Below are 15982 nucleotides of genomic sequence, written 5' to 3' on the forward strand. Positions count from 1 at the left end.
AACAGACACACCTATAATTATTTGATAAATAGTACACATGTATAACCTCTTCAGTTTTCTAGGTTTTCAATTTCAGTGTGGTACAAGTAAAATTTCGTTCAATAAACGATGATCAAAACTAGCAAAACATCCAATATAATATACAAGTACGTGCTTTATTCATTAAGTTGGTCGTAACGGAACACAATTACAAAACAACTATAAAGCTAGAGCTTTTACATTTTTTTGTTGCCAGCATAAAGATACCATAACCAAAGCACAAATAACAAAAAGCAAACTTACATGCACGTCCGACTTTTGTGTACTCTTTTGTTACATTTCATTCAAAGGACAGAGCTGACGAAAGGACCGGTGGTGAAGTTGGCGATGTTGAGAATAGCGGTCTGAACGATATTGACTAGGTTTATGGAGGCGGTGAGGGCACCGTCCGGCGGGAAAACTGAACAGGTGGCAACAGGGAGATTAACCCTGACGAAGCATGAGGAAGGGTCAAAGAGGATAGTGTCAAGAATCCTCACCAAGACGACGAAGGCTCCGGCGGGATTAGTCAAAGCTTGGCCAAGATTGGTTTGAGACCCGGCGCACGATAGCTGGACAATGGCTCCGGATAACGGAGGACTGTTTCCCCTGAGGTTGCCGTCAAGGGAACAGAACAGGACGCCGTTAACTCTGACAGCACCGATCTGGAGACCGTTAAGTAAGAGTCCGTGAGTGAGGGATGAAAATGAAGCTAAGAGAAGGATGGAGATAAGGAAAGCAGTGTGGGATGTCTTCATTTTTATTATGATAGTTGTTGTTATGTTTGAAGTGTTACTTATTAGAGGATGTAACTATTGAGAGATTATATAGAATGTTTTGCGAGGGGGTCTTTCATGATAGTATAACAGATATCGGTCTGTTTTGCAATTAGTGATTGATTGTAGTGGTGTAGTGTAACGCATCACGTACTGATGACATGGTGAATTGGTGAGTGACTGAGTGTATTCCCATGACGTCGTAGATTCAAACAAATTAACTTTTTTTTTAAAAAAAAAAGCCCTAAGATACATGACCGGTTTTAGCATGTGCATTGTTTCATTACAAATGTATTGTTTTAGAAATTGACTATTTTTTTATAATTCCAAACCAATAGTATTTTAATTTTTATTTTGAAATTTACAATTCAACATTATTAACTAAAAATTGCTTAAAAACTAATAAAATTTTCATAGAAAACTTAAAACATGTATTTTGCGGAAACACATTTTTATCTTAAATATTTATCTCTTAGATAAATAGAAAATATCCGCTAAACATTATTTTGGAAAGTGATTATTTAATTGTCATCACTATATTCATCTCAACAGGAACAAATATGGTTTTTGAAAAATGTGACATGACAACACCTAATTGTGATATGTAAAATTTTTCTTTGTAAATAATAAATTATATATCACCATTAAAGTAAATTTCCTTTACAATATGTTTAATAATATTTTGAAATATTATATATATTTAGTAATAAAAAATAAAAATATATTTTTATACATTAACTTATATATAATATTCTTGTTTAAATATATATATATATATATAATCAAAATCAATTCTAAGAGTTCCTTAACAAATAAAAAACCAAAGCAATACTAATCAATTAATAAATTTTTTCATAGTTAAATAATTAATATTTTTAAAACTTTAGCGGAACGTTAGGTTAATTAACGAAATTAATTTACTAATTTAATGTATTTTAACTAAAATAAGTAAAAAGCCAAAATTTATTAGAATTTATATATTTAAATATAGGCATATTTAAAATAAGGAAATAAGAGACATATTTAAAATAAATTGTCATTAAATATAAAATAAAAAATTGTTATTCTTATTAATTTAATAATTCTATTGAAGTTTAAACAAAATGAATCTGATATTTTTACAACGAAATATAAATGAACAAGCCCCCTTTTTATAATTACATTTACAGTTTTAATTTTTCCAAAACAATAAAGCTAAAATATATAAATAATATTGTTAAAACGAAACCAATTTTTTTTAAAGTATAAAATAATTTTATATTTAAAATTATCATTTCTGTTATTCATATGAAAAATCCTAATTTCTTAATTAATTGACTGTTTCCAGATATTAATAACTAATAACCAAAATCCCCATTATTAAACCCTTTGTTATGCATGTTTTGTTTGTAAAAATAAGAAGAAAGATGTGATTCCATTTTTTCAACATTTAGCGATTTTCAAGAGGTGTTAAAAAAAAGAAGAAGCGCTTTTCAAGAATTTCAAACTACCAAGATTTTCATGATTTTAGCGCCTAATATTTTTCGAGATACATAAACCGAAGGCATGACTGGGTTTTTTCGCTACCACCTACAAGCGTAGCTTTTGCGATTGGTAGCGATTGTTGACGTTTTGCAACAATAACCCAAACTGTTCTAAATCGCTTAAACCTTTTAAATTCAAAACCTGGTTCTAGCTTTCGTCTGCGGCTGCGATCGGTCGAGGAAGGGTAAAAAAAAATTTCTTCTAAAAACAATATAAATATAAAAATAAAAATAAAATTTTAAATTGAAATAATAGAAATACTAAAATATATCTATCATATTTTAATTTATATTATAAATTTTTGAAATAAAAATATTTTGCTATAGTTTTAAAAATTTAAAAATATAATTTTATAAATATAATTTTTATATTTATTATAATATTATGATTTTTATAATTTTATAATTATAACATATAAATATTATTAATTTATTATTTAACTGTTGTTGTATTTGGTGGTGAACCAGTCATAAGTATCTCGCAAACGCACAAATTTCTCTATATGCAGTACCAATCTTACAAATCTCTTAAAACTGCTTAAAACTGCAACTATCCGCATCCGCAACGCAGTTGCAACCGATGCGGTTACACCTCTCTAAGTATAATAAGGAAACATAAATAAATATAATGTTTCCTGATTTTCAAGGTTTGTTCACTTGTAACTCGCACTAATTTAATAGTGAAAGGTTGATGCAATGTGTGACTCTCTTTCGGATATAAACAGCCGTTTCAATAAAAAGAGAACAGAGAAACATGTTCTTGCTGATCTCGAAGTTTGAAACAAACAAAATAAATTGTGAAGTAAACAGAAAGAAACACGAATATAACTGTTTTACGTAAGAAAGAAGCAACGAGACACATGTCTTATGTTACGATTAATGATCTCCGGATACTGAGGCATGTCGTAAAATCGCTTTTCTCTGAGTTTTAATCCTTGAAATAATTTCACTTGCGTGTTAGGTAGCCTAGCTAGGGTTTTAATTCACCTTTTTGATCGTATTTGTTTACTTTTCGGATAAAGTAGGGTGGTTCTTTTTGTAATTCTCTCATATGGAATTTTTAAATTTTTGTCGCAAAAATAACCTTTGGAAAAGAAAATGATCAAAATAGCTCATTTTTATTTTGAAATTTTTAATTTTTAATTTTTATTTTTTAAAATTTGAAAGCCTATCCCCAAAATTCCATTAACTATAAATCATAAATATAGATTAGTTAACCCTAAAATAAAAATACATTTTTACCATTTAATAAAACATATTTTGGTCATTTTCTTAGTTGAAAACTATTTTTTCGAGAAAAACTAAAAAAAAACTATTTTCGAGATCGTTTTTGTCTACTTTTTCATTTAGCTCCGTGGGCTGAAGTACGAATACAATATTAGACTTATAAGCCCAACACATAAATAATACTCCCTCTGTTCTTTAATGATAGACTTTCTAGAAAAAAACGTTTATTTCCGAAAGATGTATTTTTTGTGTTTTCTAAGAAAAAAATTGTAATTTTTTAAAAAATTAATTGTCTTTATTGAATTACTATTGGTTAAAAGTTATTGAAAATTGAAAATTACAGAAAAAGATACATTTATTATGATAGTTTAATGTGTTTTCTTAATATGTGTGAAAATATTAAAAAGTCTATTTTTTAAGAACAGAGAGAGTACAAAATAGATTACAATTCATAAAACACGTTTAAGCTTTGCTTAAAGATGCTGCAACATGGGTGGTGATTGGTACAAGCTGTGAGAGCTGCACACAGCACTTTTAAATTTAAAGCAATAAATCTCAGAACAATCAAGCTTTATTAACATTTTTATGCTACAGCCATTTTAAAAAAGAAGTCTGCGGTAGTGCTTTGGAAATCCAAATGTCTACAGCTCAATTTTATTAGATTTCCAGAAAAATTGTCACATTTCATTTAACTTTTATTAAAAGAATTGGATAAATAATAATAGCCCTAGATGTAAACATATATTCTTCCAATTTCATATTAAGTGTCACTTTAGATTTGTGAATACAGATTAAGAAAATATTTAGTATTACATTTTTTTTATATAAAAACATCATCACCCATATACCTAACCATATTTCAACTAATAGAAAAATAAACAGGCAAATAAAGTTAATAAATTCTGCATTGAAATACATATATGAAACGAAAAAAATTTCTCTACAACGACACTTAATATAAAGCAGAGGAAGTATATTATTTAGTCATAGAGAAAAAAGAACGAAAAAGAAACGTAAAGTTGCACGCACATGTTCCTATTTTATATTTTATTTAATTTATTATTTGGGTATAAACTAGTTTTTTCGTGTTAGTTTGTTTACAGTAATAGTAGTAATTAAATTCATATTAAAAAAAACATTATTACAAAATTCTAAAAAATTATTAATTTATTTTATAAATTTTTTAAAATTAAAATTTCTATATTTATTCAATAAAAATGAAACAAGTTTAAAATTTAATTTCATATTTGTTAATATGGTGTTAAATCATGTGTATAATATTAATTTAGATGTATACCAATTATGTTTTTAAAGAAAATCAAAAGTCCAAATCTTACAGCCAAAATTCTAGAGCAACAAAATTTCAAGCTACGACAAAAAATTGACAGCTATAATTTTACAACAGAAAAAAAATATTAAAACTACAGTCTTTACCAATCAGGCCCATGGTGTTCTTTTGTTACACCTAGGGTACATGAGACTTGACTCCGCTGTTCTGACCCCACCGCGTTTGGCTTCACCGTGGGTGACACCGCCGGCGAAACTGCTTCAGCTGAAACCATCACAATGCCTTACATCATCTAATTCTTGTATTCTCCTTTGATGATGCCTTTCGCTCTAGCCGGAACTAATTGATCCGACAATCATGACCGCCGTTAATGAAACCGGAGGAAATTTGAGTCGATTTGAAGCGAGATTTTTTGTTGGACCGTTTTGAACGCCAACTCTACTAAAATAAAAAAAGTTTAACACTAAAATGAGGCTTTTGAATAGTGTTTTCAAATTTGGAGAAATACTATTCACAAACTCATTTTTCCCTCAAAATGATGTACTATTAGAAAATATTTTTTTTTTCCCTTTTTGATGTTTTTCTTCCAAATAAGATAACATTGGAAATGGTCTAATTATGACCCCTCTACAGGCTAATACATCTTCATAATATTAAGTTGATATGGACTACACTCAGCTTTATTAGTTGATAGGGCCACTACAGGCTAAAAATTTGACTTCCAGCTCACAATGTTTCCCCTTACCTTGAACACATATCCAGAAATCGATCTTCTCATGTCCAAATCAGTTGCGTTAATCAGAATCATAGAATCCTTTCCTTTTGTATAAGTTAGACACAACTGAGATTCCCATTTGATGTATCTCATCAACCATTTTACGGTTTCCTACTGTATTTCCCCATTTTTACTCATAAACCTTTTATGTAACCAACTTCATAAGCTAGGTCGGGTCGCGATCCTACCATGGCGTACATGATGATTCCTACAGCACTTGAGTTTGGAACTGTGTTTGTGTCTAACGCCTCAAAATCCTCTTCAATAGAGTACAACTTAAAATGTTCTCCAATCAGTGTATTTACCTTCTTAGATGCTGCCATATTTAAGTTTCTCATAACCTTCTGAAAATATTTTGATTGAGCCAGCTTTATTATTATTATATTCTTCATGTCTTGAAAAATGTTCATACCAAGAATTCTTCTACCTTTTCCGCTCCAAATCTTTCATTTCAAACTCAGAGCTTAACAAGCCCTATAACTTTGAAATCTAATGAATCTCCTTGGCTGCTAATAACATCTCATATATGTACAGTTTAAGATAGATACTTTCTTCACGTAGACACACTATGATCTTGCTCACTTCTCACAAAATCTTGATTCATCATGAACTTGTCAAACCGTTTATTCCACTATGTTGGAGACTATTTCAATCCATAGAGAGATTTCTTGAGCAAACAAACTTCTCATCCCCACCTACTTCAAAACCTTCAGGCTGGGAGAAACTGTTTGAACATCCATGTGTTCAAGCTCCAAATCACCATAAGCAACCAATGATAGAATAACTCAAATTGAGATATTCAATACGGGTGAGCACACTTCTTGATAATTAATACCTTCACATTGAGCATATCCTTTACCTACTAATCCAGACGTGTACCTCTTAGGCTCAAATCCTGGTATTCCTAGTTTAAATTTCAATATCCATTTACTCTGAATGATCTTTTGTCGTTCATGTTTATCTACCACCAAGCGCATTTTGTTTTTTTTGGCCAGGGACGTCATCTCTTCACCAGCAACGGCCTTCCATAATTTCTTATCTTTACATCTCATGGCCTCATAATAATCTCTCGGTTCTTCGGCCTCAGCTAACTCTTATGCTGATGCAAGAGAAAAAGCCACTTCAGACTCTTCCGTGAAGTTCAAAGGAGGGCTGATATCTGCGTATCGTGTTGGTGGGAAAATAGTCTTCCTTTGCCTATCCCTTGCGAGTCGATAGTTAGTCAAACCATCACTCTAGTTTTCTGAATCAACTTCACTGTTACTTTCTATTTCTGTTTCATAGTCAGAATTAGCTTTAATTAACAGGTTCTTCACCTTCTCCATAACCCGCTGAGCTAGTCATATGTTGTGTTTTTGATACATTCTAACAATGTTTTCTAAAGTGTTTTTGAGTCTTTATCGAGTCCTTTTAGTCCTTTTCGAATCATGACAGGTCTGGAGTTGCATTGGATGGGAGATAGACCAGCTGGAACAAAAGAGGTAGAAATTAAAAGAGTACATTTTGGTGACTTTCACGCAGAACAGTCTTGATGGTTGTTCCCAATCGCGCGGAACACTCCGAGTGCATGTTCCAGTGGCAGAGATTTTTTAAGGAAACTACAACTTATTTCGGGATTTGCCCTAATCTCCCTATTTTTCTCTCCCAACCGTCTGTGGCTTTGATATAACTTCTTTTTCTGTTTTTCTATTTTTTTCTACGCTATTTTTACAGAAGAAACCAGACCCTAGAGCTTTTGATATTGTGATTTTGCTACTTTGTAAAGGGAGAAGGCTCCATCTATCTCGCCTAGAGAAGATTATCCTGAACCCTCTTGCTTCTATTTTATTTTATATGCAGTATTATTCAGTTTCAATCTATGTGTTTTCTTGTTTCATGGCTGAGTAGTCAACTTGCTTAGTCTAGAGTGTTAGGGTGTTAGATCCATGAGCTAAACATGAATAAGTTATAAATCGTTTGTCTTCATTCATTACTGCTCTTGTTCCTTGCATTAAACTGGCCGCTTAATGTTAGATCCTAGGTTTAACATGTTCATTAACCGTGTAATAGGTTGCTAGATCTGTTATGAATGAGAATTGCATTCCTAATCAGCGAAAGTAGATATTAGGGTATTTTGTGAACATATCGGACTTGATCTCTATTGCTTGCTGTCGCGTCTTGATCCAAACGAGAGTTTAGGTATCAAGATCGATCAGCATAGGGAGCAGTACCACGATTGTGGACTGTTCTACTTGAGTGATCCGAGTTGTAGACTTCCTCTTAATTGAACTTGAATAATTGTTTGGCTCACACTTGTTCAACACCTGATCAAACCACCCTAGACTAGCATTTTAATCATCTGAAATCTTTAATTAATCTTGTTACTTTCTTGTCACGATACACAAATCTTAAAACCCCCACATTGTCTTAGCTTGATATTGATCCTATAGAAATAAAGTGTAAACTGGTCCTCTGGAATTGAATCTCAAATACTACATCTACACTGTAAGCTTGCAGTAGTAAATACACAATTTTAGTGTATCAAGTTTTGGCGCCGTTGCCGGGGACCAGCTCTTTACCTTTATTTTTCGGTTATTTATTTAGTCTAAGACCTCTAACTTGCTCTATCCTTTTTGTTGCAGCTAATTTTTCAGGTGTATGACCAGTAGACATACTCGGAGAAACGCACAAGGAGAGTAAGTTACATTTAGCAACCAGGAGCTAGCAAGGTTAGAAAGAACAAACCGTCAACAATAAGGGCCGAACAACGCCATAATGGACGACAATCAAGAGCAACTCACTGCTCAGTTGCAACAGATGCAACAGCAGTTGCAGCATGTCATTCAAGCGCAGGAACCAGCTGCTCAACAAGCTGCTGAACAGACCGCGCTACAGCAGGAGCAAGCTGCTCCAATTGGGCAGAAAAACTGTTAGGCCATGGATTTTACCCACTTTTAGCCATGGTCTATAAGTGTTTTAATATATATTTACTACTATATAGAGTCTATTTAGAGTATTTACAGGTTCATGGACAATTTGGAGGAATATGGTGATTTTGGTGTCTTTTGAAGTCTTTTAAAGTGTAGAACTGCACAGACGCGTCAGATGTTTAGCTATTAATGGAGACCTTCATACTGTTATATTGCGTACATCTTTTGACACAAGATAGAGATTTTAGTTATCTTTCCAATGCCATCAGTGTGAGGTCAATCAGCATCATGTAGCATAAGTTATGCCCTTTTTACTGAAGAGTGGTCTGTCTGCCTCGCGAGAGGAAAGTGTCGAGGAGATGAAAGACTGTCGATCGATGAAACATCATTGGTGTTGATCGACAGTGATGCCAGAACATGGGCTGAGCATATTTTATGACTGCTGAAACCCAGAAGCAACCACAAATTACCAGGATACCCTTGGACGATCTAAAACCCTATTTATGTATTTTCTAAGCCATTGTTGACGGCTAAGCTTTATTTTATTCATTGTTCTTAGTTAGGAGAGAAAGGAGGAACTCCTTCAGAGTCCTCCTGGAACTCCTCTAGTTTTTATAGTATCTATTGCAGTTTCTTATCTATACATCTATGATTTCTGTGACAAACTTCATGTCTGAATAGATCTATCTGTTAGGTTTAGGGTTCAAATAGGATGAGGGATTAGCCCCAACTATAGATTGATAAGTTTTGATATTCATCTTTAGGATTGTCATTAATCCATGTTTCTAGATTAGCTACCTAGAAATTGCCCTAGGAATTGTAGACATAAGCGATAGCTTGCATCTCATCCTGAAACCATCTTAATTGAGCTAAGACTTGCTAGAGTAAGGCGAGAACTGATATAGTAAGCTTAGTGAGCACATTCAACCTGCCTGCTAAAGCTTGACCAAAAGCGTCCATCGATATTTTAATCGAATAATCGGTCGACGGTTCAACAAGTGTATCGATCGATATTCCTATAGAATCATCGAACGACACTGGTCAATAGACAAACCTATAAAGCGAGAGCCTAATGGTTTGTTTATAAGTGTTGAACTCTATAATATCATGCATACGACTTGTTAGGCATCTGTAGGATTATAATCCTGATTTTCTGAATAGAAACCCTAACCCTAGCAAACCCATCAAACCCCAATCAATCAATCAAGCAATTAACTTGCTCACAAAACCTACTATTTACATTTAATCATTAAATCAACCTAGCTTAATCAAACTTGATTAGATTTATTTGCTTCCGTAGCTCTCTGTGGATTCGATCCCTAAGTACTACAACTCGACCACTTATTTGAGAGAGTATAAATCACTCCTTAGGGTAATTTGAGTGATCAAATTTGGCGCCGTTACCGGGGAGCTTTGATCGCCATTAGATCTTGTTTAATTAGATTTAGTCTAGGTTTTATTACAGTTCAAAAAACTGATAAATTTTTTTCTTTTGTTTCAGATACATACATCTTAGTACCATGAAAAATAATGAAGAGCGGATTTATGGGTTTTTCAAAGAAGGAGTCTGCTGGTTTATGCACGATCTGTAAGTCTACGAGGGAAGTATGGATCGACACCCTACAAGCACAGCGATCGATAGCGTGAACCAGAAATTGATCGACAGCGTGAACCAAGCGTCGAACGACACTAATCATCTTGTGTCGGACAACACTGTTCACCACGATACTGTTCACTTCAGTACTGTTCATCCCGGTACTGTACATCTTGACACTATTCATCCTGCGTCGATCGATGCTGTTCATCACTCGTCGATCGACACTGTACATCTCGACACTGTTCATCTCGACACTGTTGACTGTGACACTGTTCATCAGAACACTGTTCATCCTGTGAAAAACGACACCACTTGCGAGGAAACAGAGAAGATCAAAGTGCTAATACTTAAAGTTGATGAGAATGGGATGTTAAGAGACGAAGAAGATCGCACTCGCAGCAGCGCAGGACTGTTTATTAATGCTCAGGGAGCTGTGATCCCTGATGTGATTGATGTTGCTGAGATGAATGACTTTGACCTGAGCCGAGAGTGATATGACTGGGCAGGTCAAGACCCCTTCCAGGGTCTTCCTCACCAAGATCCCAGAAATCACATCGAAGAGCTTGAGAATCTCGTGTCAAGGAGTGAGCAGAATGAAGTGTCTGAATACCACATGCTCTGCAAGATCTTCCCCTATTCTATCTCTGGGGATGCATTCAGCTGGTTCAATCAACTACAACCAGGATCTCTAACCAGCTGGGAGGACATTGAAAGAGCCTTCCTTTACAAATTTCTTGATGATGCTGAAGCAACTCGAGAAAAAGAGAAGAATGATAAGTGGAACAGGCTTGTTGAAAGTTGGCAAATAAAGAGGGAAGATCAGATTTCGAGACAGTTGCTCGAATACATTATGGTAGAGAGTAATAAAAAACATGGAAGAGCTGAGCAGAGCAGAAGAAGCTGAGAGTAGTTATTCGACCTCAGCATCGATCACCACCACTACCTCAACATCGATCGACACCAGTGCCGCAACATCGATCGATAGTACAACCTCAACGTCGAGTGACGGCACAGCCTCAACGTCGACCAATGGTATGACCTCAGAATCGATTGCCCAGACAATCCCAGCATCGATCGACGGAGACTCCTGTTTCCGATCGACACCACTCAAAATCCATGGAAGATCGAGTTGTCCTCATGACATTGCAGACTCGACCCATAAGAGCATTGATGTATCAGGTTGTTCTCCTTCTCCAGATGTGAAAAAATATATCACCATGGAAGATTTCCTGGAGTTAGAAGAGTTCTTGGAGTTGGAGGATGGAGAAAAGATTAAAGACTTGGATTCGAGTAGAGAAGTCACTATGGAAGACTTCTTATAGCTGGAGGAATGGCTTGAAGATATGGATCAGAATTCGAAGAAGAAGCTTGATGACGATCAGCATACTTCGAGAGGATATCTGGAAACTTCACCAAAGGCTAGCATCGATCGACACCAACCTGATGAGATCGATCGACAACCACCCTCCATCATCGATCTACACCCACACTCTATCATCGATCGACACCCACCCGATTGCATCGATCGACACCCATGGTTGGATGAACTGTCAGGATACATAGTCGAGCTGGAATAAGTTGAGGAAAGGATGTACATGTCTAAGGCCTCACACCATATTGTCCACGAACATCTGAGACCACCTATCTGCGCAGAAGAAGTTGTTGGGTTTCACAAAAGAGTGAAGAGGATATATAGTCGAGCTGGAATAAGTTGAGGAAAGGATGTACATGTCTAAGGCCTCACACCCTGTTGTCCACGAACATCTGAGACCACCTATCTGCGCAGAAGAAGTTGTTGGGTTTCACAAAAGAGTGAAGAGGATATATGACCCTGTGAAGATTGTTGTTCCATGCGATATGTTTGAAGTTGAATTTTCTATCCCACCAGATAAAGGTGTGCATCTGAGTTCTTACGTTGAGGTGTTGGATGATCATTACCACGTAGAAGCTTCTCAGAGAGAGTTGCGATTTAGAGATGAAGTCGATAAGGGCCCAGCACAAGCAGCATCAATCGACACCAATCGGATACCATCAAATGACACGAACAAACCAGCATCGATTGACGATGCCACTTCTCCATTGATCGACACTGGACGCATATCAGAGCAGAAGGAGTTCGATGTGTGTGGAAATCTTAGGGATGGAAATACCACCATGCGATCAGACAAGTCTGGGGAAAGAAGAGGAGGAATTGGAAGAAGAGAAAAAAGGATCATGGGTGATTCTCAGTTATCATTTCTTCCTCGCTTCTCAGATGGTGTCAGGAAATATAGAGTGCGCAGCAAATGCTTCTCACAGCCTTTTGCAAAGCTAGAAGCACTACTTATTGCTGAGATGATTGACAAAGGAGAAGAGTCTATGGAGGAGGCTTTCACACAAGAATGATAAAGCTTCAGAGAGTAGACATTGAGACCTGTTTTGGAGCATGTTCTCATTCTCATCCGGACTAAATCAGATCTCCAAAGTCAAGCTAAAAGACTATAACAAAGCGCTGAGTGGGAGGCAACCCTCTATTAGGTAATTTCATTCAGTTTATGTTAGATTGTCACTGATTTTTGTTTTATTTTTATGCAGGTCAAAAAAAAAAAAAATGTAGCAGCGCCGAGCGACACTGTAGCAAGAAAATTGAGCGACACTATAGCAAGAAAATCGAACGACCCTGTAGCAAGAAAATCGAGCGACACAGTAGCAAGAACATCGACCGACACTATAGCAAAAACTCGGGAGTTACTGTAGTTGTGATACTGAAGCATGGCTACTGTAGTAGTCACTGTTCATCGAAAAACAAAATTTAGATAATTGGTTTTATTATTTATTTATTACTGACTTTTAGTGTTTGATTTATGTTAGGTAAAAGGAAATAGATACGAGAAAGACAAGTTCTGCACCAGCATTGATCGACGGCTAGCCAGCGCATCGATCGACAGAGCATCATAAGTATCGATCTCCACTTAACTTTGTTGATCGATACTCACATCAATGACATATATACTCGTGAAACCTTGTTAAATATTGTCCTTATGATTTATTTCCCCACTAATCTTAGACTGAATAACACTGGAGAAAGTGTTGTTTTAATCTGGGGGAGGTTCTACTAATATTGTGTTTTAGTAAGCTATTTTTTTTAAAAAAAGATCCGAGTAGACAATTTCTCAGCACATCGACCGATGAGACCAGCTCGATATCGATCGACAGAACTTCAGATCCAATGATCGATTGTGTCTTCATTGTGTCGAATGATTGCTCTAGCCATCGACCGATGAGACCATGTCGACATCAATCGACAACACTTCAGTAACAACGATCGATTGTCACTTCATTGTGTCGATCGACACTGACATCAGCGAGCAGGTTATCATTCTTACTTGTTAAATTATGTACTTATGTTTATGTTATTACCATAACTCCGACTGAATTTACATTGGGGATAATGTAGTTTAAGTCTAAGGGGATGTTTACTGATATTAGTGTGTTCATGAGTCTTATCAAAATGTTTTCAAAAGAGTTTTATTGAGTCAAGAAGGGGATAATGAACTTATTTGATTTTTTCTTGTTATCTAACCACTCTTTAGTACCATTCTAGACTTACTGATTGGAGAAAGTACTAAAAATACTAAAGTGGATCAACCTGTCAACTATTCACACTTGCCGAGATTGTTTGAAGGAACCAAAGCTGACCTCCAACACTAAATCTTACACAACTGCTTGTCTTGGGGCTTGGTATACATGGGATCGGATTCTTCAAACAAGTCTTGAAGGTAAAAACTTGTGTAGATTGATCACCTTTTCTCTCTCTATTTCGACCCTAGATTTATAGGTAGAGATACTTATTTAAAAAAAAAAAAAAAAGAAAAGAAAAAAAGAAAGAAAAAAAAGAAAAAAAAGAAAAAGAAAAAAAAAATATATAAATAAAAATATATATATATAATAGGTGTTAGTTAGGTGGAATCCGAACATGACTTGGTGGCTACAACCATTAAGGCTTGCTTCATATGGATTCCAACAAAAAGAATTCGAACGGGACTTTGTGGCGGCAATCATCAAGGTTCGATTCACATGAATTCTTGGATATAGGTCAAAAAGAAGTGAACAGGACTTGGTGGCAACCACCATTACGGCTTGATTCATGGAAGCCTGTCCAATTTTGGTCAATGATCCTGCAATGAAAGCAGACTTTGACTAAAGAGAGAAATTAGTAGAGAGAAAATATATGAACTAACTTTTATCTGCAGTTCCAGATACTTGTTTGAAAATCCTTGCATTCTGTGATCGATATTCCCAAGGTAAAGCGTGCACTTTTATTTATATTAAAAAATGAGGTTGGTAGAGGGGAATGTCAGACATGATTTGCTAAGTTGTTGGATAGGTGAATTTGGTTGCTAAGCTAGGATATGGTATAATGTGCTTTTGTGATTAGGACTTCTTAGATATGGATTGCAATATTGCAGACGTGATGATTCTAAGTTTTAAATCATGTGAGTCTCTGCTGTTTTCAAACCTCTTTCAGAGAGACTGTCCGTTTGTTTTGCTTGAGGACAAGCAAAAGGGTAAGTCTGGGAGAGTTGATAGGCCATGGATTGTACCCACTTTTAGCCATGGTCTATAAGTATTTTAATATATATTTACTACTATATATAGTTTATTTATAGTATTTACAGGTTCAAGGACAATTTGGAGGAATATGGTGATTTGGTGTCTTTTGGAGTCTTTTGAGGGGTAGAACTGCAAAGACGCGTCAGATGTTTAGCTATGGATGGACACCTTCCCACCGTTAGATTGAACCCATCCTTTGATACAAGATATAGCTTTGAGTTATATTTCCAATGCCATCAGTTTGAGGTCAATCAGCATTCTGTAGCAGACGTTATGCCCGTTTTACTGAAGAGTGGTCTGTCTGCCTCGCGAGAGGAAAGTGTCGAGGAGATGAAAGACTGTCGATCGATGAAACAGCATTGGTGTTGATCGACAGTGATGCCAGAACATGGGATGAGCATATTTTATGACTGCTGAAGCCCAGAAGCAACCACAAATTACCAGGATACCCTTGGACGACCTAAAACCCTATTTATGTGTTTTCTAAGCCATTGTTGACGGCTAAGCTTTATTTTATTCATTGTTCTTAGTTAGGAGAGAAAGGAGGAACTCCTTCAGAGTCCTCCTGGAACTCCTTTAGTTTTTATAGTATCTATTGCAGTTTCTTATCTATTCATCTATGATTTCTGTGACAAACTTCATGTCTGAATAGATATATCTGTTAGGTTTAGGGTTCAAATATGATGAGAGATTAGCCCCAACTATAGATTGATAAGTTGTGATATTCATCTTTAGGATTGTCATTAATCCATGTTTCTAGATTAGCTACCTAGAACTTGCCCTAGGAATTGTAGACATAAGCGATAGCTTGCATCTCATCCTGAAACCATCTTAATTGAGCTAAGACTTACTAGAGTAAGGCGAGAACTGATATAGTAAGCTTAGTGAGCACATTCAACCTGCCTGCTAAAGCTTGACCAAAAGCGTCCATCGATATTTTAATCGAATAATCGGTCGACGGTTCAACAAGTGTATCGATCGATATTCCTATAGAATCATCGAACGACACTGGTCAATAGACAAACCTATAAAGCGAGAGCCTAATGGTTTGTTTATAAGTGTTGAGCTCTATAATATCATGCATACAACTTGTTAGGCATCTGTAGGATTATAATCCTGATTTTCTGAATAGAAACCCTAAGCCTAGCAAACCTTCCTTCCATCAAACCCCAATCAATCAATCGAGCAATTAACTTGCTCACAAAACCTGCTGTTTACATTTAATCATTAAATCAACCTAGCTTAATCAAACTTGATTAGATTTATTTGGTTCCCT

The 15982-nt window shown here is 35.5% G+C and overlaps 1 protein-coding gene across 1 annotated transcript; it reads right to left on the reverse strand.

The window, feature by feature from the left end:
* Positions 1 to 323: 323 nt before the first annotated feature.
* LOC106368388 lies at positions 324 to 776 on the reverse strand. The gene has a single exon (XM_013808337.3). The coding sequence runs from the start codon at positions 774 to 776 to the stop codon at positions 324 to 326; it is 453 nt and encodes a 150-aa protein (XP_013663791.1).
* Positions 777 to 15982: the final 15206 nt, after the last annotated feature.

This window comes from Brassica napus, chromosome C2 (assembly GCF_020379485.1).
Source record: "Brassica napus cultivar Da-Ae chromosome C2, Da-Ae, whole genome shotgun sequence".
NCBI lineage: Eukaryota > Viridiplantae > Streptophyta > Magnoliopsida > Brassicales > Brassicaceae > Brassica > Brassica napus.

Excerpts from the sequence above, each read along its gene's own strand:
- LOC106368388 (XM_013808337.3), bottom strand. The coding sequence starts at position 776 with ATGAAGACATCCCACACTGCTTTCCTTATCTCCATCCTTCTCTTAGCT.